General features: G+C 34.7%; 1 protein-coding gene across 1 annotated transcript in view; it reads left to right on the top strand.

The window, feature by feature from the left end:
* dpy (fibrillin-like protein dumpy) overlaps nt 1–22,731 on the top strand; it is a 310,858-nt gene that overhangs the window by 137,543 nt on the left and 150,584 nt on the right. Inside the window, exons 4-6 of the mRNA XM_073969448.1 lie at nt 16,407–16,653; nt 16,793–16,894; nt 17,036–17,152. Coding sequence (XP_073825549.1) covers nt 16,407–16,653; nt 16,793–16,894; nt 17,036–17,152 — 466 coding nt within the window. The remainder of the gene's footprint in view (nt 1–16,406; nt 16,654–16,792; nt 16,895–17,035; nt 17,153–22,731) is intronic.

The raw sequence follows: 22,731 nt of genomic DNA, 5'->3' as shown, positions 1-22,731 counted from the left end.
TCAGATCTTCTCATAGAAGACCATCATGACTTCTCATAGAAGACAATCAGGACTTCTCATAGAAGACCATCAGGTCTTCTCATAGAAGACCATCAGGTCTTTTCATAGAAGACAATCAGGTCTTCTCATAGAAGACCATGAGTTCTCCTCGTCTCTATAGAAGAGCTGCATCTGGTATATATAGGTGTGATTTAGTAAAACCGCCATTGTTTTGCATTTAGTGTTCTCAAATGACAGAGGGGTAGTCGAAAGGTTTTGTGCCCATTTCTGATAAAAGAAAGACCCAGTTATATAATAAACGTCGTCATGCCATAAAAATGGTTTCTTGCGCACATGCCAAATCGTAAAAATCCTAACCTCAAAACTAGACCAATGACCCGTAATTATGTTTATGCAACCCCATGAATATTAAATTTGATTAAGTTAGTATCCAGATTTTATCTCCATTAAAACCTAAAATAAAAGCCATTAAAATCAAACAAAAATATTCATTCATTAAGCAGCGACCAAAGAAAAATTCTTTGCCAAACCAACAAAGAGAAATGGAATAATCTTAGGAAGCATACCCAATTTTTATTGCCACCAAATATAATCCAATTAAAAAATCAGACGTTGTTAAGTCTAGGTAAAAATTAATTGGAATGCTGTTTAAAAAATCTTAAAAAAGAAACATAAATCATTTGTTTTTATAAATCAGCAAAGAAATAAAACAAATTTAATCATGTTTTGGAGAAAAGCTTCTAATAACAAAAAAACAAACAACAATTCATCTCACCAGGTGAACAAAATAAATCACACCAGACACCATGGTATTTTTATGACTCTCACAAAGAAATAGAAAAGAAAAAACAAATTGGAAAGAAGTCGGGCTTTAAAGTCAATAAACTTTGGTCTAACAAAAGAAGTCGAAAAAGAAGAAAAAATAAGTTTTTTGTAAAGCTTAACTAGCTTACTTTTGTTGAAATTTGTCTTTACATTTTTTTTGGGACCTTGTTGTGGAGGCACTCTCTCACAAAACACCATGATGATAATGCCAAAAAGAAAGGTTTATTGGCTTAAAGTTCATAAACATTTGTTAGATTGTTGTTCTTGTACTCTTACCATTTTTTTAGTTATTGTTTGGGGGAATTTGTGATTCACAATGACTCCCCAAATAATATCTCAAAACTGTTTCCGCTTTCAAAATTCTAAGCAATAGGAAATCATTAGTTTGCAAAAAATGGAAAATATATATTTTTCATAGGAAAAACGCTTGGCAGAATAAATCCGCAAAGAGGCTTGGGACAAAGTTAACCAAAATGTAAAAGTAATGTCATGATCGTACCCTTAGTGTAAGGCGGCATTCTAGTCAGTACAAAACTATAGCTCCCTTAAGAGACTAGATTTCAAAATTATAGGGAACTCCGTTAAAAATCTCTACCCTTTGCACTACAACCAATCCCCCACCACCTTCTAATCGATGCCTTAATAAACTATCTCTTCAATATTTGCCAAAAGTCCAATGACCGCATGAACTATGCAAATAAAAGAAAAAAAAACTACCAAAGAAAGGTCTTTCAACTTTCTTTCTTTCATGGTTTATATCACCACTCCTCATACTATACATTGATTGCTAAAAAACAACAATAACAACAAGCTTACTTACCAACACTAAAGCACATACATTTTCAACAATACAACCTTGATTGGTTCTTAGCGAATGGCCATAAAGCTTTTTTATGCTATTGCTTTCTTCTGTTTATTTCATTCATTTCTTTGACTAATGAGATAACAAACGTTTTCATAGCTAAAATCGGCAATTATTGGTGATCTCTTTTCCTCCATTATTTGCATATTTTTCTACCTAATATTAGATATGTTCAATTTTTCGGAGAAAGGGGGATACTAATTAACAAAAACTGATCAGCTATGTAGCTAAGTAGCCGTTATTTTATTATTCATCAACTGATAATGGTGATGAGCATGATGAGCATTAACAGTGATGGCCAGGCTATAAAAGAAACGCAGAAACATAAACTATTTTTTCGCAAGCAAACATAAAATCCCGTTATTTTATTTTTCTACATCATTAATTTTTCATGATGATCATTAAAATTAATTTTCACCAAAAAAAAACAAAAAACAAAACACAACACCATCAGCCAGCCAGCCAGCAATTTTCCATAAAAGCTGCCCCCGCGGGTTTTTTTCTTACTCCACAAGGGAGTAATGTCGGCTCTTGTTGCTGACAATCAAAATTGATTTTTATCAGTGTCGTTTTAATGATGTGCTGAAATATTCTGTTTCTTGACATTCAACGAGGCAATCTTGACTAGACACTCGTTATTCCTTCATCCATTCATCCACCCATCCATCCGTCTGTTCATGGCAAGTGGTAATTAAATTTATAACGCAACGTACCTAAAATAGGTAATTTTTTCGTCGTTGAGCTTTTCTGTATGATTTTGTTTACAGAATTTAATTGCCAATAAGCTTGTGGAATTTTAATGAGAATGTGAGAAGAAATTTTGTACAGGAAAAAAAACAAAAGACTTAAGATCCGAACATTGTTGTGGTTATTGGCTTGGAAATTATATTAAATGGATTTTGATTTTGAAGCGTGATATATTTTATTTTGGCAAAAATCCAGAGCAGTGGTAATCACCCATAAGCCTTTTCCATTAAGTGAAGTGAGTTTTACACACTCCTACAACAAAGAAAAAGGACTTAAAATGTATATCTCTTTGGCTTTTGGTCGATTGTAATGACTCACACGAGTGGAACTACAAAAGTGTCTGGTCTAATAATGAATGAATGTAAATGTTTATCTTCAAAAATAGTTTTATTGTTTTCTTAAATAGTCTCAAACATGATTTATACACCTTTTCATGCTTCCAAATCAATTGTTGAAACACTTTTTCCACTCCGATTGAGACACCTCCAAAACATGGTTTTTGAACGCTTCAAAAGCATCTTCTGGCGAGGAAAATCGTTGACCACGCCTTTTTTTCTTGATGTGCGGAAATCAAATTAAGTCATTGGGTTCCAAGTCAGGGCTGGAGGGCGGATGACATATCAATTTTACGTTTTGTCCTTTAAAAAATGGTTGGTTTGAATCGATGTGTGAGAGTTCACATTGTCATGGGGCACAATGATTCGTCTTCTCTTGTTCGGTTTTTCGAATTTCTCAGAAGACTTCAGACAAACAAATTGCAGTGTATCACTCAGAATTAACCGTCCTACATTTCTCAAGCCGTGTAGTTCAGTTTGGGAGCTGCTCTCGAATCGCTTTGATTTTTGCTATAACAACTTGTATTCACTACCGCCCATACGACGGTACAAGTTTCATCAGGGCCAAGTCCATACTTCCTAAGAAAATAGACTGAAAGTTGCTAAAAGGCCATGTGACACCGTGCGTAGTGGTTGGAGCGCAAGATAACTCTCGAACGGATTTGCCGATTCGGTCCAAAATTTAGCCTTCGTAATATTTTGTTCAAATATAGTTTAAGTTCAAAGAAAAGCCACATCGGTCTACTCCTTTAGGTACTTCCCCCACAAAAGTTGAAAAATGTTCGGAAAAATTGTGGCCACGATAACTCTTGAAGGGAGTAACACATCCTAAAATATTTGCCAGACAGAGATCAGGCTTGAATATGGACTATATTTGTCCACTCCTTCGGGTACCTCTCACACAAAATATTCACTTTAAGACCTGCTCTCGAGTCACTTTTTTGTTGAAATAACTTGAATTTGTTGTCTCAATTACGACGGTAAAAGTTGTTTTCAGAGGCAAGTCCATACTTCTTAAGAAAACAGCCCGAAAGGGGTAAAAACCCCTACGACACCATTTGTAGTGGCTGGAGAGCACGATAACTTCCGATCAACCAATTTGGTCCACACTTTGGATCTCCTAATATTTTGTCCAAATTTAGTTAAACTTCTACAAAGGCCCATATAGGTCCTCTTCTTAGGGTACCTCTCCCACAAAAGTTCTAGGTTTGTGCCGAAGTGCAGTTATGGCTGTGTTCGAAGATCGTTTGTAAATGTATACCGATGGTGTTCGTTGTGGTCCTGTTTAGAACGATATTATGTTATTGGTGGACAAGTCCATGCTTCCTGGCATACTGGTCCAAAATTTATACGATGACCGACTGAATAAATATTGGGCGCGATATCTATCGAAATGATATGACTCCCTAAATAAGATCAACTTCCATAATGGACTATGTCAGTTCATTCCTTCAAGTAACTCCTCCGCAACACTTTTTAACTTTAATCCTGATTAACATTTTTGTCGGCAAGTTCGAATGTCCAAAAAGTGCCACAAAATTCTGAAAAGACCCTTTGACATAGGCTGAGGGTATATCTCTCTCGGCAAAGCCGACTGATACTTTTTTACTTTAGGTTAGGGGTTTTTAATCCGATAAAATCAATAGCTATCGATAACTATCTATCGATATTGAATTTTTAAAAAAATAATCGATACTATCGATAGTGCGTCGATTTTTTTCCAGTTCGAAGTTCGAAGACTCCTAGGGTCGATTATTGTTTTGTTTCGGGCTCTTACGCATAGACCCAAGATTCGTCTTCTGTGACCTTTTTTGAGCGATTTTTCAATTGTGCTGGATCTAATGAGAAACCCCATTTCTGCGGCCAGGTTTTCATGCAATATCAAATGTTAGTTGATGAAAGAAATGACCAAAGATGCCTCTATTTTTCGGCATATAAAATGGCGATCTTACATTATCCGTTCACGCACGGCTTAATTTTTTTGTTCTAACACAACGGCCGTTTTTGGGCGACCCAAACGACCTTTGTTTTTTTAAAGAGTGTCGGCCACGATTGAATTTATTTAACCAGTTTTTCATAGTTATGGACAAACAAAGATTTAATTTGATAGATGCTTTCCTGACGTGATTGAAAGTTGTAAAAAATGATCGAACAAAAATGTTCACAAATAATTTAATAATTAATTGTTTCAAGTCACTGTAAACAACACAGAACATGGTACTGTCCTGAGTACGTTTAGGCTAAAAACTGTCAAACTTTCCAAAAAATGTCAAATAGCGTCTGGCAAAACTACGACTTGCCTTGGCCAGAAACATTTCTAGTCCCCTTCGTATAATTAAAAAAAAAAACAATATTTTCCCCCGAATACCCTCTAGGGGACTATCAGTAATTTTTTCATTTGATTGATTCTAGACTCAATTTTTAGCTCCATGACAAGGAACTCCCATTTTACAAAAGAGTCCGAACTGTCTGAAACTTTTTTCTAATAAAATTCTCAATACAAACAACATAAACCACGGTGGTCTCCTTTTTTGTGTCTGTGTCAATAAAAAACTATATATTGTTTTTTTTTATTTTTTGAAGTCCTATATTGCGTGCTGTAAAGACACTTACGGTGACTAGCTTTCTGTAGTTAATAAAGACTCGTTTATACAGACTCTCTTCTAGTTTCCTAAAAAAACTCAATTATGAATTCTTTTTGACCATAAAAAACTCATTTTTGGTCATTTGTCATTTGTAAGGAGTTCTATTGTGCCCCTATAAAACAATCTTTGGTCATCCTCTTTTGGCTGCTGTAAAGACTACCTTTGGATCATCTGCAAAGACTTCATCTAGGTCATCTATAAAGTCCCCTTTTGGGACTAAACATGCATTTTTGGACATTTAAAAATGTATATTCAGGTCATCCAAAAAGACTCCCCTTTTGGTCGCTTATAAAGATTCCCTTGGCTTTTGGCTGCTGTAAAGACTACCTTTGGATCATCTGCAAAGGCTTCATTTAGGTCATCTATAAAGTCATAAATTTTTGAACATCTAAAAATTTATATTCCGGTCTTCCAAAAAGACTCCTCTTTTGGATGCTAAACATATTTTTTTGTGTTACTAAGACTCCCATTAATTCGTCTAATATCGACGGTTAATAAAGAAAATTGAGTATATGTTTTGTTCGCTCATATAGACTCCCTTAAGAGATGCTTTTAAAACGTTTCTCTCTGAAAGACAAGTTCTTTATGTGTGTAAAAATCCACAAAAACACCGCTTTGAAAAATACCGACAAAATAAAATTTGCAAGTGGCCATAACCCCATAAGGATGCTACAAAGACCTCATTCTCATGACCAAAGGTCCTACAAAAACCTATATAGTTAGACATCACAGAATTATTACATATATGTTTTTGCAATAACTCTTATGCACTATAAGATATAAAATAGGTGAACAATATGCGTTTTGTTGTTATTTTTGTTCTTCTTCTTTTTTCACATACACACCTAACACCTGTTTGCCTTTAGCTGTTGTTACACTTGCATAATTATTCCAGCTATCACCTTACTGTTGCTTGCAAAGAAGAACTGCAATAAAAAAAACTACAACACAAAAATGACAGTTATAACGGATGCACTCTACTGCAGCAGCAGCAACAGCACAACAAACAATAACATAGAACACCAAAACAATAATAACAAAAATATTGTCATTATATTCCGGTAAAGATGATCACCATGGTGACGACGATGATCAACATGCCTTGGCAAATCATTGTAATCAACTTCAACTTCATGGTAAATCGCATTGTCGCTTGATGGGGAACCTTTTACGGCACATGAGCCCATGAAAAATGGCAGCAGTAACAACAACAACAAAAACTAATGCAACTTGCAGTAAAATCTAATTGCATTTGGTCTTGAAATAAAGCCAAAGCAACATTAACAACAACACCACCAGTGACTGAGTACTATAACGTTATTAAAGTTAGCGGTCGTTGTTTGATAATCTTGCCAGGTAGACATCAAGAAGTTATTGAATGGACAGACAGACGGGCAAGTGTATAGGCTAACTGGCAATGTCATGGGAGTTTTGGGAGGAAAATATTTTATAAATTTTTTTCACACAATTGCTATTGTTATTTAATAACTCCGCCAAAGTTTGAAATTAGTCACTCTTTTTTCATTAGCTGTATTTGTAAAATGAAGTTTGGAAAATACAGCTTTTATGGCATGTTAAATACGAATATTAAACGCCAAAAACCAGGATTGTCTTAAAGTCTGCCACAATATGCGGCTCTAAGTGATTTTCTATAAATTTCATAATTATCATCTATACTACACAATAAATACAAAACAATAATAAAATAATAAAAAACGAAAAATATATGTTCTTTCACGGAATTGATACCGTTGCTAATTTCTAAGAAAACCAGCTTCTTCCAATTTTCTGGTAGACAATATGTTTACATATCCCTTTTCAATAACCTTTAATCTGATATCTGCTATTATACATACATATTTTATTTCTCTATTGTTGCTCTAATAATCTCACGAAATATTATCAACCGCTCATAGTAATGTATTGAAATATTTGTCATTAAAAAATACCTCATCATTATGACTACCGACCATGTAACGAACATATAATGCATTGACAAGGTCAGGGTATTATAGCTCATGTATTTTGAACTTCCAAAAAAAATGGAAATAAATTACAGAGGAAAAAATAATATTGTTTAACAATAACACAACAAACTTACAACAATAGGCCATAATCTCAACTAAATTTTTGTAGTGGTAGTTGTTTAAAGTAATCTTTATTTAGATGTCTAATGAGGGATCATAGGCATCAAAAAAACTGGGAATTAATGAAATTTTAATAAATTAATAAAGTAATCTATATATATAAAAGAGCTTAGTGAGTGACTGAGTTACTGAGTGACTGACATATCATCGCCCAGACGAAACCGCTGAAGCTAGAAAGCTGAAATTTTGACTGTGGGTTGCTGTCGGTGTGTAGGGGTGAGATAAGGCTGGGTTTTTGGAAATTCGACCTAGAAGTGTACGAAAAGTACTAAAAGGTACTAAATATGGTACCCTTTGTATTATGCAAACGGGAAGAGCTAGAATTCTGAAATTTGGAATGAGGGTAACTGATGGAGGTTTAGAAAGATGTACCAAAGGGTTTTTGGAAATTCGACTTATAAGCGTACGAAAAGTTACTAAATTTGGTACCAATTGTATATTTTGAGCGAATATAGCTTCAATGTTCATATTTGGTATGGAAATCAAGGTTGGGAAGTGGTGTTGATATAAGGAAATTACTGTACTTTTGGAAACTCATACTTATGTGTACGAAAAGTACTAAATGGTACCAAATTTGGTACAATTTGGATTTAGATAGGCATGGAAACCTGAAATTTGGAATTAAGATTACTGATGGAGTGAAGGATTGAGGTAGTTTTGGAAATTCTTACTTATGGGTACGAAAAGTAGTAAACGGTACTAAATTTGGTACAAATTGGATTTGGGTGAACGGATAGAGCTGGAATCCTGAAATTTGGAATTTAATTACTTTTGGAGTGTAGGATTGAGTTAGTCTTGGAAATTTATACTTATGGGTACGGAAAGTACTAAATGGTACTAAATTTGGTACAATTTAAATTTATTTGAACGGATAGAGTTGGAATGCTGAAATTTCGAATTAAGGTTTCTGATGGAGTGTAGGATTGAGGTAGTTTTGGAAATTCATACTTTTGGGAAGGGAAAGTACTAAATGTACTAAATTTGGTACAATTTATATTTGGGTGAACGGATAGAGTTGGAATCCTGAAATTTCGAATTAAAGTTACTGTTGGGGTGTAGGATTGAGGTAGTTTTGGAAATTCATACTTATGTGTACGAAAAGTACTAAATGGTACCAAATTTGGTACAATTTGGATTTAGATAGACATGGAAACCTGAAATTTCGAATTAAGGTTACTGATTGAGTGTGGGATTGAGATAGTTTTGGAAATTCATACTTATGGGTACGGAAAGTACTAAATGGTATTAAATTTGGTACAATTTAAATTTAGTTGAACGGATAGAGTTGGAATCCTAAAATTTCGAATTAAGGTTACTGATGGAGTGTAGGATTGAGGTAGTTTTGGAAATTCATACTTATGGGAACGGAAAGTACTAAATTTGGTACAATTTATATTTGGGTGAACGGATAGAGTTGAAATCCTGAAATTTCGAATTAAAGTTACTGTTGGAGTGTAGGATTGAGGAAATTCGTACTTATGGGTACGAAAAGTACTAAATTTGGTACAATTACGATTTGGGCGAACGGATGGGGCAGGAATCCTGAAATTTTGAACTAAGGCTACTGTTAGAAAGTAGAATGGAAGTAGTTTTGAAAATTCGTGTTTATGGGTACGAAAAGTACTAAATGGTACTAAATTTGGTACAATTACGATTTGGGCGAACGGATGGAGCTGGAATCCTGAAATTTTGAACTAAGGCTATTGTTGGAGAGTAGAATGGAAGTAGTTTTGAAAATTCGTACTCATGGGTACGACAAATACTATGTGGTACTAAATTTTGTACAATTAGGATTTAGGTTGAACGGATAGAGCTGGAATCCTGAAATTTTAAATTAAGATTGATGTTGTAGAATTTGGAAATTCGTACTTATGGGTTACGAAAAGTAATAAATTTGGTACAATTAAGATTTGGGTCATCGGATAGAGCTGAATTTCTGAAAGTTGGAATAAAAATTGCTGGTGAAGTATAAGATTGGTTACTGTTGAATTGTAAAATGGAAGTTGTTTTGAAAATTCGTACTTAAGGTTACGAAAAGTACTAAGTGGTACTAAAGAGCTGTAGCCCTGAAATTTCGAATTAACATTGATGTTAGAGTATGGAATTGAGATAATTTGGAAATTCGTACTTCGTAGGCTACATTTGGAGTATAAAATGGAAGTAGTTTTGAAAATTCGTACTTATGGGTACAAAAAGTACCAAATTTGGATTTGGGTGGCAGCCAAACTGATAAGACGTGAAATTTAGAATTAAGCTTGCTGTTGGGTTGTAAGATGGAGTTAGTTTTGCAAATTCTTACTTACGGATAAGAAAAATACTAAATTTGGTACAGTTTGGATTTGGGTAAACGAATAGAGCTGGAAACCTTAAATTCGTAAGTGAGATTAATGTTGAAGTGTAGGATTGAGATAGTTTTGGAAATTCGTACTTATGGATACGAAAAGCACTACATTTTGTATAATTTGGATTAGGGTCAACGGATAGACCTAGACCCTGAAATGTGGAATTGAGATTTCTGTTGGAGTGTAGGATTGTGGTAGTTTTGGAAATTCGTACTTATTGGAAAAGAAAAGTACTAAATTTGGTACAATTGGTATTTGGAATCTGGAATCCTGAAATTTGGAATTTAGATTATTGTTGAAGTGTAGGATTGAGGTAGTTTTGGAAATTCGTACTTATGTGTACGAAAAGTACTAAATGGTATTAAATTTGGTACAACTTGGATTTGAGTGAACGAATAGACCTGGAATCCTTAAATTTGAAATTGAGATTACTGTTGCAGTATAGGATTAAGATAGTTTTGGAAATTCGCACTTATGGGTACGAAAAGTACTAAATGGTTCTAAATTTGGTACAGTGAGTATTTGGAGGAACGGATAGGGCTGGAATCCTGGAATTTGTAAGACTACGGTTGGAGTGTAGGATTGAGACAAGGATGTAGTTTTTGAAATTCGTACTTATGGCCACGAAATATACCAAATGGTATAATTTGAATTTGAGTGCATCGATAGCGCTGGAATCCTGTTTTTGGAATTAAGGTTACTGGTGAAGTGAAGGATTGAGGTAGTTTTGGAAAATCGTATTTATGGGTACGAAGAGTACTTAATGGCAATTTGTTGTTGGGTGTAGGGACAGTGCTGGAATCTGTATTTTTTGGATTTAGTGTTAGTATTGGTGTGCAATGTTGGTCTCGCTGTTACCATGCAAGGGCAAGATACGGCAGATTTTTTGAAAATTAAACTCAAGCGGTACGAACAGTACTACGAACAGTACTGATTAAAATTGGTATAAGTACAATAAAATTTTCAGTGTTCGCCATTTCCATATTATATATTGTTTATTTGCTTTTTATATCCTGTCCGCATACGAAGTAGCGGGCACTTTGCTAGTAATTAATAAAATCAAATATGACCTTACACAAAACAAAAATAATAATAACAAGTAAAAAGTCGTTAAGTTCGGCCGGGCCGAACTTTTTATACCCTCCACCATAAAATAGTCTTAATTAAAATGGAATAATTAGTGTCCTTCCACAATTTTAGGCGAAAAAAATTTTCGACCATGGATAGATACACCAATTGTCTTAATTATCAAATCTAATCTAAAAAATGTGTTCAGCCAGGTGAAAGGTACCACCTACGGGACTATATCAAAGTGTCAACCTGTCTTTATAATTTTTGGTGGAATAGTTTTGTAACTGCTAAGAACCTCAAAAGTCAAATTAAATTAAGGGTAGTTCCATCAAACAATGTAGACCCTCAAAATGCCGAAAATCGGGAGGTACCGTTATATAGGAGCTATACGAAAAGATGGACTTTTGTTGACGAATTTTAGTGAAGAAGTTTCGTGATCACTGAAAATTCAAACGTCAAATTATAGCTACTTCGATTAAAAATTGTTGCTAAAATTCTCAAAATACCGAAAATCGGAAGCTATCGATATATGGGGGATATACCAAACCATGGACCTACGTTGGCGATGTTCGGTGGAGAAGTTTGATGACCACTGAGAACCTAAAATGCCAATTTACAGCTAGTTCGGGTGAAAATTGTAGCTAATATTCTCAAAATACCGAAAATCGGGAGGTATCGTTATATGGGGGCTATACCAAACCATGGACCTATGTTGGCGATGTTCGGTGGGGAAGTTTGTTGACCACTGAGAACCTCAAATGTCAATTTACAGCTAGTTCGGGTGAAAATTGTAGCTAAAATTCTCAAAATACCGAAAATCGGGAGGTACCGTTATATGGGGGCTATACCAAAACATGCACCTATGTTGACGATGTTAGGTGGACAAGTTTGATGACCACTGAGGACCTCAAATGTCAATTTACAGCTAGTTCGCGTGAAAATTGTAGCTAAAATTCTCAAACTACCGAAAATCGGGAGGTATCGTTATATGGGGGCTATACCAAAACATGGACCTATGTTGACGATGTTTAGTGGAGAAGTTTGATGACCACTGAGAACCTCAAATGTCAATTTACAGCTAGTTCGCGTGAAAATTGTAGCTAAAATTCTCAAAATACCGAAAATCGGGAGGTACCGTTATATGGGGGCTATACCAAAACGTGGACCGATATGGCCCATCATCGAACTTGACCTGCCTGCAAACAAAAGACGCATCTTCCCAACATTTCAGCGTCCTATCTCCATTTTTGTGGATGCTAGAGTGATTACCACAGACGGACGGACGGACATGCGCAGATCGACTCAGAATTTTACGCTGATCAAGAATATATATACTTTATAGGGTCGCAAATGTTTATTTCAATGCGTTACAAACGGAAAAAACAAACTTAGTATACCCTTCATACTATGGTGGAGGGTATAAAAATAATAGAATTGAAAGACTTGGAAAACAAACATTGATAAGTTCTTCATAGAAACAAAAGACTTAAGAAGCAAGCCTTGTTATGTTAAAAATACCTTTTTAATTGTCCTCTCCATACTAAAAATTTATTATTTTTTGGATTTTTTCTCTTTTGGGTTCTTATAGAGATTAACTATGAGTATATTTTGGGGCATTACTTTATTGTTCACCGAGAATTAATGAAATGTTAATAAATAATTAAGGTAAAATTAATAAGATTAAATACGACCTTATAGTCACTTTACAATTAAAAAAACGAAATTTTTATTTATTGATGTTTGTTCGACTTTTTATTGGTTTCAAATAAAGCAAATATTTTTTAGCTTGAGGTCATGTTCATACCCTCAGCATTTATGCTAATTATACCCTCAGAATTTATGCTAACGAGGGTATATACACTTTCATACGGGCAAAATGTGCCTTATCGAAATAATGGTTTTAGACCCATAGTAGGTTTGGACGAAACCCGTTTCAGACAATTAGTATTTTATATAGCACTGTCCGTCCGTCTGTCTGGCTGGCTGGAGCAGATTAAGTTCGAAGACGGGTTATATCGGTCCATTCCTTCCGATACCTCCCCCACAAAAGTTCGAAAATGTTCGGAAAATTTGCGAGCACGATAACTCTTGAAGCTTGTAACCGATGTGGTCCATACTTTGAACATCGTGAAATTTATACCAGACTTAGATGATATTCCAATATGGACTCAATCGGTCTACTCCTTCGGGTACCTCCCACACAAATTTTTGGAAAAGTTCAGTTTAGGACCTGCTCTCGAATCGCTTTGATTTTTGTCGTAACAACATGTACTCAATGCCCGCCATACAAGGGTACAAGCTTCATCAGGGGCAGTTGGCTCATTTTGAAGTACGCTTAGAAGAGAATAAATTGCAAAGTCGATTGGACAAACACTGATTGAGATATGGGTGTTGGAAGGGACACATTTATTGTGTTTTGTATGTAGCATAGGAACTAAAAACGTGTTTTTCTCGAAATGGCATTTTTGAAAGCGTTGCTCGAAAACGGATGATACGATCTTCATATGAACGAAAGACTTAAGACGTAAACTTTGATATTTAAAATGTTTATAAGAATTGTCTTCAATATCATTTAATTTTAAGAAAATTATCTGTTTCAATTCACTTACACATGATTAAATTTTACTTTGGTCTGCATACAATTTCAATAACAAATTGACTATTTGTTTAAATTTGTAATAATTTTTCTATAATTGAAATTTTTCATTTAAATAATTTCATTCAATCTCTGGGGAATTTTTTGGATGTAAGAATCAATGATGTGTATTATCTGAACATGCAATGTCTTGGGTTTACTTTCATTGAAATATTAGCATAGGTTTTTGATTGGACGAAGCACATCAGAGACGAATAGCATTAAAGAAAAACTATAATAAACAATGTATACAAAACATGAGAGAAAATTCAAAAATATTAATCTTTAACTTGATTGACTTTGACAGCAATTGAAAAGCACAAAAAATCTAAAAACTATTTTGAGTACTAAAAAAAAAATAAAAGCTCTTTTGAATAGCTAAACAATTTAACCATCTTCGAAAAATAGTTAACACTAAGCCAAGTTTCAGATACAACGCTCAATATTTTTCAGATCCTTCAGATCCGACTTTAATTGAACCAATGCAAGTGGTCGAGTAAAATCAGGGCATAACTTAGAATCACCTCCATAAAATTCAGATCGGTTGTTATAGCCAAAATACTCAGGTTTTAACTGCTTCAGAAAAACTTTGGTAGTTTCTTATGATCGTCTATAAAGTCTCCCTTTTCTGTGTCTATAAGGACTACTTGTGGAAATTCATATATACACCACTTTGGTCGTTGGTAAATTGCCCCCTTTGGTGCTATAAAATCCTCTGTTGACGGTTGTAAAGGTAGTTTTTGATCACCTATAAAGACTGTTTTAGGGTAATTATTAAAGTTCCCCTATTTTGTGTATAAACGACAATATTTTGACCTTCCAAAAAGACTACTTTTGGATATCTAAGTGATGTCCTCATCCTCAAAAACATCATTTTGTTCGTTAATAAAGGCACCCTTTTGGTTGCCTATCTAGACTGTTTTGGGAGTTGTTAATCACACCATTTGTCGGTTCTCTTTTCGATTCTAAAAAGAATAGTTTGTGTTGTCCATAAATAATCCTTTGTGGGTGCTTTAAATACTATTTTTGGTGTTATTAAGACTCCCAGTCCCAGTTAGTCGTCTGTTCTGATCGTCTATAAAGACTATACTTTGAAAGTCTATACTGAACACTACCTTTTGGTCGCCCATAAAGACTTCCTTCCTTTCAGGATGCATTTTATTCTATGAAAGCTCAACAATGAAAAAGCATTAAGTTCGACAGTGCCAAACTTTTCATAGTCTCCACCATAAAATATTCTGAACTAAAATAATTAGTTTCATGTTAGGTGCAAAATTGTTCCACCACGGATACCCCAAACGCCTAAATTAGGTTAAAAATTTATCTAAAAATTGCTTAAGTTTTTTATATGTGGGGATATACAAAAACATGGGAGAACTTCAAATGTCAAATTATAGCTAGTTCGGTTAAAAATTTTTCGTTTAAATTCTCAAAATATCGAAAATTGCGAGGTACCGTTCTATAGGGGCTATAACAAGAAATGGACCTATGTGGACGATTTTTGGTGGAGAAATTGCGGGACCACTGAGAACCTCAAATGTCAAACTTCAACTAGTTCGGTCAAAAATTGTAGCTAAAATGCTGAAAATTCCGAAAATGAGGGGGTACCGTTATATGGAGGCTATTCCAAAAATATGGACCTATGTTGACGATTTTTAGTGAAGAAGTTTTGGGACCACTGAGAACCTTAAATGTAAAATTTCAGCTAGTTCGGTCAAAAATGGTGGCTAAATCCCAAAAAAAAACTTAAATCGGGAGGTATCCTTCTATGAAGGTTATACCAAAACGTGGATCTATCTTGACAATTTTTAGTGGAGAAATTTCTTGGCCATTGGGAACCTCAGATGTCAAATTTCAGCTAATTGGTTAAACAAATGTAGCTAAAAGCCTCAAAATACCTTAAATCGGGTGGTACCGTTATATTGGTGCTGTACCGAAAGGTGGACCTACATAGTTCATCTTCGACCTATCTATGAAAACAAGATACTCGGGTGCAAAATTTTAGCATTCGATCTCAATTGTTTCGGACGCTAGAGTGATTAAAATAGACGGACATGGCTAGATCATCTTAGAATTGTATCCTGATCAAGAATACATCGTCACCTGAAATGCCCAAAGACGTATATATACTTTATATGAACGATAAGTTCGATGTGTTAAAAACAGAAAAACAAACTTAATATACCCTTCATACTATGGTGAAGGGTATAACAAATATTCTGGCTTCGGAAATTTTTTAGAAGGATATGAAAATTTGCTGCAAAACGATGGTTGTTGTTGTTGTAGCAGCATAAAAACCTACATAGAACCGTAGGTTTGATGCTGGTGATCCAGCCTTGTTTCAGGGCAGTTAAAAAAGAGTGTGTCACATTCGTCTGATGTTGTGTGCCCTATTATCACAGCACAAATCCTGTCAGTCAGCAATGAATCCGGATATTCAAGATGCAGATCATGGTCCTTATCACATCACATCAACTTTTAAATATTTTATTACAGCTAGTCCTTGTTTTTGCATAGCAAAGTTTTTACAAGGGTGGATTAATTCCCTTGAGCCACAACCCAAGCTTTTATCGTTTTATAAGGGAACAGCATGGCGATTCTTGAAACCCTAAGAAAGTCAGTTTCCCAAGCCTTTCAATGTTTATTTTTGCAAAAAGTTTATTTCCTAAATCTTTTGTATTATTTTAAAATTTCTACATTTCACTCTTCTTTCTCTTTTAAAAATAGTTTGTTTCCTAAGTCTTTTTTTTTGTTAATTTATTTTAAATTTATTTGCTCGTCTTTATTTTCGTTACAGGTACATTCACAACAACAACAAACACAATATTTTACACAAACACAATTATCGCCATTTAAAACAAATTTAAAAAATAGTCGATTTCGTAACGAAGTATTTTTTATAAATTTGGAAGATGGCTATTTTGGTTGCCAAGTAAATGCGTCCAGCGACTATTTACAATTATACGAACTATCGAAATTATGCGACGGTTCCCAAGATTGTTATTTGGGTTCCGATGAGCTAAGCAAAGAGCTCAAATGCACAAGTAAGTGAAAACCCCCCAAAGATTCTCACATTATGTCAAGAGTCATTATTCAATTTAATGTTTTATTATTTCCTTTCATTTCCCGTACTTTTTTGTCTTTTCAAATAATTTCTCCAAAACAACAACAACAACAACTCAGATGACTGTGATAAAGATGGCACTCAGTGCATAAATGGTGTGTGTTTGAATGGTGTTTGCCATTGCAACGATGGCTGGGGTGGTTGCAATTGTAACGATCAAGGTAAGTTAAATGTCAAAAAAATGAAGAAAAATAAAACATTTAATGTCATTATTATCTTGATGATCATTATCATGACATTTGATGGAGTGACCAATTTAATTTTATAACTAATTTTATGTTTTTTTTCTGTTTTTCTCACAGATGAAAACGAGTGCAAATCACGTCCCTGTGATGTATTTGCCCACTGTACGAATACACTCGGCAGTTATACGTGTACCTGTTTTCCAGGCTATCGTGGTGATGGTCATCGTTGTGAAGGTAAGTGTAAATTGTTTTTTATGTATATTTTATTATTTTATTTGTAAGATAATGCAATTCTATATTCTTAACATCGGAGAGACGAGAAAAAAAACTATGAAAACTTCCGCCCATCTAAGATCTTCGCACAGAACAATACCTAAACAAAACGACAACGAAAAAATGAAAACAAACAACAACAAAAATTATCATTTATATGGTAACATGGGGCGCATTCGCCACGTTTTTGTTCAAAATGTTCTCATAGCGACACCGTTAAAGTTTTTTCAAATATTATTTTTGGTAAAAATATTAGCATATCTTGACTATAAGTTTTGATATATAAATGGTTATAATTTTGTTTTTAAAATATTATTTTTGAAAATTTACAAAATGTCTAAAACGTGGCGAAGCCTCCCCACCCATGGGGCAGCTTCGCCATCGATATTGAACATTCTCCAACGGACTCTAAAATTGTAATTCACCATACTTCTTCCTTAAATATCAACATAATGCAAAAAAGGAACATGTTTTCTATTGAATAATCAAAAATGATTTTAAAATTCACAAAAAGTAACCGATTCTAGTGGTTAATTGAAGTAGGTACCTTGAATTTAGGTACAAAAATCATAATATAACTAAAATAAGATACGTTTAGGATAATATTTGATTTTAAATTCACATTATAGTGTGGTATATCTATGGTATAAAGAATTTAAGTTAAACATGACAAATTTATAACATTAACACCCCACGCCACTATCATGGCGTAGGCGCCCCACCCCTTAAATATTTCATAATATTAATATATTGACATTTGCAATTGCTTTTTTCATGCGAATTATTGGGATTTATATTCTTCAGTAGTTTCCTACTAACGGTATAAAATCTGTTTTTGATATCACCAAAGGTAAAGAAGATATCACAAAAAATACATACCATAAATATGTTTCCCAATACCCTGAAAACACAAAACCGCGTGCGTCCGCTATCATACCTATGGCACAACTGCCAACTTTTGGGAGATGATAGATCTTCATTAAACTCACAATTTCGCCTTTAGCGGATTTTTTCTAGCACTTGTATTTTGCGAGAAAATCGGGGCTGGCGTAGCCGCCCCAGTGGCGAAGGCGCCCCATGTTACCATATATATTTTTACAATGGCATTAGCATGAAACTGGAAGAAATGTTATACCATAAACATATTTCAAGCATAAAGTTTTTTTCTTTTCACTACTCATTGTACGACCGACCGACAGCAACACATTATTGTTGTTATTGTTGCTTGTAGAGTTTTCTTAACGGTTTTTTGAGAAATGTATATAGCTCTCAAGCACACACTTGGTAGAGCAGAGCAAAATGAAAAGACCTTAGACCACATAATGATAGCCAGCCAACAACACCAGTTAGTTGGGTATCTAACATTCTCACCAAACTGCCATCATATAATACAACAAAAACATCACAAGACACAGGCACACACACGCGCTAGCTACAATAATCATAAGCTTTTCAGATTTGTGTTAGATACACAAACACATATACACCCGTTGCCATAACAGCTACTGGGCCATAATCTAGCCTGAAACATGTTCATCTTTTGTAGCTATCTGTCTAGAATATGAAATGAAAAGGTAAACCAAAGCAGCAGCAACAACAACAAAAAAACAAACATAAGAACAACGACAAAAGTAACATAATTCAAGCTATAAAGTCATCGACGACGATGATAGTATCAGTTGTTATTCTTATGCCATGTTTAGATATACCGACAATAATGTCTTTGGTTATTCTAAGATGAAGCAGAGGGCGAAAAAATGAGGTTTTTATTTTCAGTTAAAAGAAGAAGAAAATGGAAACGATAGGGAAAAAGAGTTATTTTTCCTTGTTGTTAGATGGGCCAAGGGGGTATTGATTTCCAGAAGAAATTTTAAATATCGCAATAGCTATTATGTCAGACCTGATTTATATAGAGTTGAGCTACATCCAGTACCGGCAAGTGGAGATGGTACAATAAACTAAAGCTCTCAATGCGTAGACAATTTTGAGCTCAAAATGCAATGCTCCCTAATCCTTACGGGGTGCAATGACAAACAAAAATTAATATTGTACAATCGTATCGGTAGTGTAGCAATTTTCGTCCCCAGAGGATACGCTATAGTAAAGTTCGACTGTGGATTCCAATCGTGGGAAGAACATCTACACTATTTCCAGAAGAGGTTATTCATCAGAAGAGTAAGCCCCATACTTCGTATTTTAACATTCAAAAACTTCAATAAAAGGGTTCCCTTACAATGATCGGCTGCACACCACTCATACTCAACTATAAGAAAGAGTTTAGACATCAATAAGCTAAAATAAAAGGGCTCAGGATATAAGAGAATTTCCCCTCCCTCTTATAGAATAGTTTTAACAAATTTTGCTGTTTCTAAAAAAACGATTTCTCACGAACATCCCCGAAAGACCACGGAGAGACTTCTCTTTTAACAATAAATGGAATCAATTTTATTTCCAGCTTATTTATCGCCCAATCCAAACGGGTGTCGAACACGACTACGTCACTTTATAGAGAAATCATACACATCTGAAAATATCCAAAAAATGTGGGTAGTATGGGGATTCTTAACCACCGTGACTTTGACTGGCCTGGCTCCCGGCCATCCACTTTGCAAGGCGTTGATGCTAATCCTCCACCACCCTGTCTACCTTCTTTGTTCGTTAACATTTCCCAACAAAAGATTAATCTGCGCCCCTGTCTAAGCATACAATGCCTCATTTTTTATTCATTGATTTTATTTCTATTCGTGATATTGCCATCTTCAGTAGCACAACAACAACCACAACAGTTGTTGCAACATCATCATTGTTGTTTTATAATATTATGTAATAGTTAAATGTAATGGGATAATAAAGTAAGGAAAATGTTACAATAAAAGAATAACAAAAACCAAACTTAAGGGACGAGTAGTATGCGGAAACAAGAGATATTTCTAACTTTTTAAATCCAAAATGTTGAGACAAATTTTAAACACAAGATGCATACAATATGTCTGGGTGCCACCGTGGTGCAACGATTTGTATGCCAATCTTGTTCGAGACTCCTGATCGCCACAGGTTGATCTAGAGGTTCTCGTTTATACCTATGGTTCTCGCTCACTGTATCATGAAGATTTCTCCTGAAGTGTCTGCAAAACCTGTCCACTAGTTTGTGGTAGGGATACTCATCGTCTCCTCACCAACGTGGTCGGTCCACTAGTGTCATAAAGAGACACCGCACCCTGTTGCAGTCCTCAGGCTGGAGGCAGATTTGAATACTCTTCCACTGCGTTGCTTTAAAATTTGCATACAAAACTGCAAGATCGTAAAATCATCCCCATACATTACGATATCTAGCGGTCGGGAGAATGAGGAATTTCAGAAAGGTTAAGGTTAAACAGTTCCGGTTAAGGTTAAACGGTCCACTGGAGTCATAAATAGGCACACTGTTGCAGTCATCAGGCCGGCATTTTGGCGTGTTTGAAAACTCTTCCACTGCTTAGCGTTAACATTTGCATACAACTTTGCTTTGTAAAGGGTGCTATGTCTGGTCAGCGACCTAAGAACCTTGTTCCCCCGTCTGAACTTATCGCAAATAGCTATGGCTTGCGCAGAAGTCTTAAACATGCTACCGAATGGTACTCCCAATATTTTGGAATAGTTTATGGTTGGAATCAGCACGTGAGGACGGCATCATTGACGATAGGACCCGACGCCATGATCGTACAATCATCCGCATACATTACAATATCTAAACAGGTCCGGTTAAGGATATGCTGTCAAATGGAGGCACACTGTTGCAGTCCTCAGGTCGGCATTTTGGCAGGTTTGAATACTCTTCCACTGCGTAGCGTTAACATTTGCATGCCACGCTGGCGACACATAGCTTATCACAAACCGGTCCACACTGTGACTTTCTTAACATTTAGGTGGCCAAAATTGGAAAAATTCATGTTCGCCGATCTCCATGATTTTTTATCATGTAATGCATAAGAGTATATGTAATTTAAAAATGTTGCGAAAAAACAACAAAAACAATAAGAATAAAAATGACGGCTTTCAAAATTGAAATATGAGAAATTGTAAAATAATATGTTTTTTAGAGTACAAAATTTAGTCAAATTGTCGCTGTTGTAAAAAATTTCGTACCGATACTACTTATTATATTATTATTAATTCTTGATAATTAATAGATTTTTAATGTAAATGGTAAGTTTTGTTGCATTATAATATATATTTGATAAAAAATTGTGTTGGTCAAAAAATCTCTAAAAACAAGGGGAAAAATCAATAAACAAAATATTAAATGGAGTGCGTAAAAAAAGTCCACCAAAGTCCAGCTGAGTTATTTTGCTAAAAACAATACCCGAGGAACCTAGTATCTAAATACAAAAAATTGGCTGCAACTACTTGCCCCTTTCGGTTTTACAGAAAGATTATAATGGCGATACCAAGAAGTGCACTTTTTGAGGTTTGGCTTGAAAACAAAAATAGGGCCGGAAAATGTGCATTGTTGAATTATATAACAAACCTTATTGGAAAGGACGTTGACTATCCAAAGTTAAAAAAAGTATAGAGCGTTTGTGTTATCGTTTTAATAAAAAATGGGATTCATCACATCGACGTGAAGCCCGTTTTTTTAAGAAGTAAGCTACTTGGCTGTCAGGATTTCACATTTTGCCTTCTTGATGTTGGACCGAGTACTTCCCAATACAGTAACAGAGCTGTAGGAAGACCTGCAAAGGAGTTCAGTGAATTATCTCACCGCACAAAAAGGCGGGTAGCTAAAAATCTTGTAAATGCTTTTGATTCTGAACACTTGTTAATGGCAGCTGAAATGAACTTGAGATCATCAGGAAAAAGAAACTCAGCGGAAATAGTTCATCAATTATCAACAGCATCCCCCTCAAAAGGCACGGCTCTCAAAAAAGCACAAACATCCACAAAAAGTTCAAAAGTATTGTCTTCAGACCAAGCTCTTGCACTTATTATAGATACCTTATTACGGATATAGACCTTATTACGGATACAATCAATTAATCTAATTTATTTTATGTCTATATTTTAATGTAATATAAACTATATTTCATCTAAATTAAAAATATGAATAAATATTTTATTTTTGTTTTTAAATGTTTTTATTATTTTCTTTAATTTTCTTGTACATTTATTCTTTTTTATTAACTGCTTCAAAAAAAAAAAACAAATAAAAATAATAAAAACAACAATGAACTATATTTTTAATTAATCTTTGTGTGTTTTATAATTGCATTTCATGAACATTACATATTTTTTTACTAATACGCCCAAAATTGGGCGGACCGCGCCCATTTTTTTCATACAGCATCTTTTGAGTATTGGGGCTGTATGTACCAAGTTTCACTTCGATAGGTATTTTAATACCACAGTTATTAATTTTGGCCACCTAAAATTGGAAAAAGTCACACTGTGCGGTCCATTGCTTTGTAAGGGGTTGATAAGTTTTCTTTGTACTTCAAGTGCTGCCGGTCATCGACTTGAAAACCTAGTTCCTACTTCTGATCTTGTCGCAAAAAACTGTGGCT

The sequence above is a fragment of the Musca autumnalis genome, unplaced genomic scaffold (genome assembly GCF_047663935.1).
Source record: "Musca autumnalis isolate F117 unplaced genomic scaffold, ASM4766393v1 scaffold_2, whole genome shotgun sequence".
Classification (NCBI taxonomy): domain Eukaryota; kingdom Metazoa; phylum Arthropoda; class Insecta; order Diptera; family Muscidae; genus Musca; species Musca autumnalis.
The sequence above is the reverse complement of the archived record's forward strand: the minus strand, read 5'-3'. Positions and strand labels throughout refer to the sequence as shown.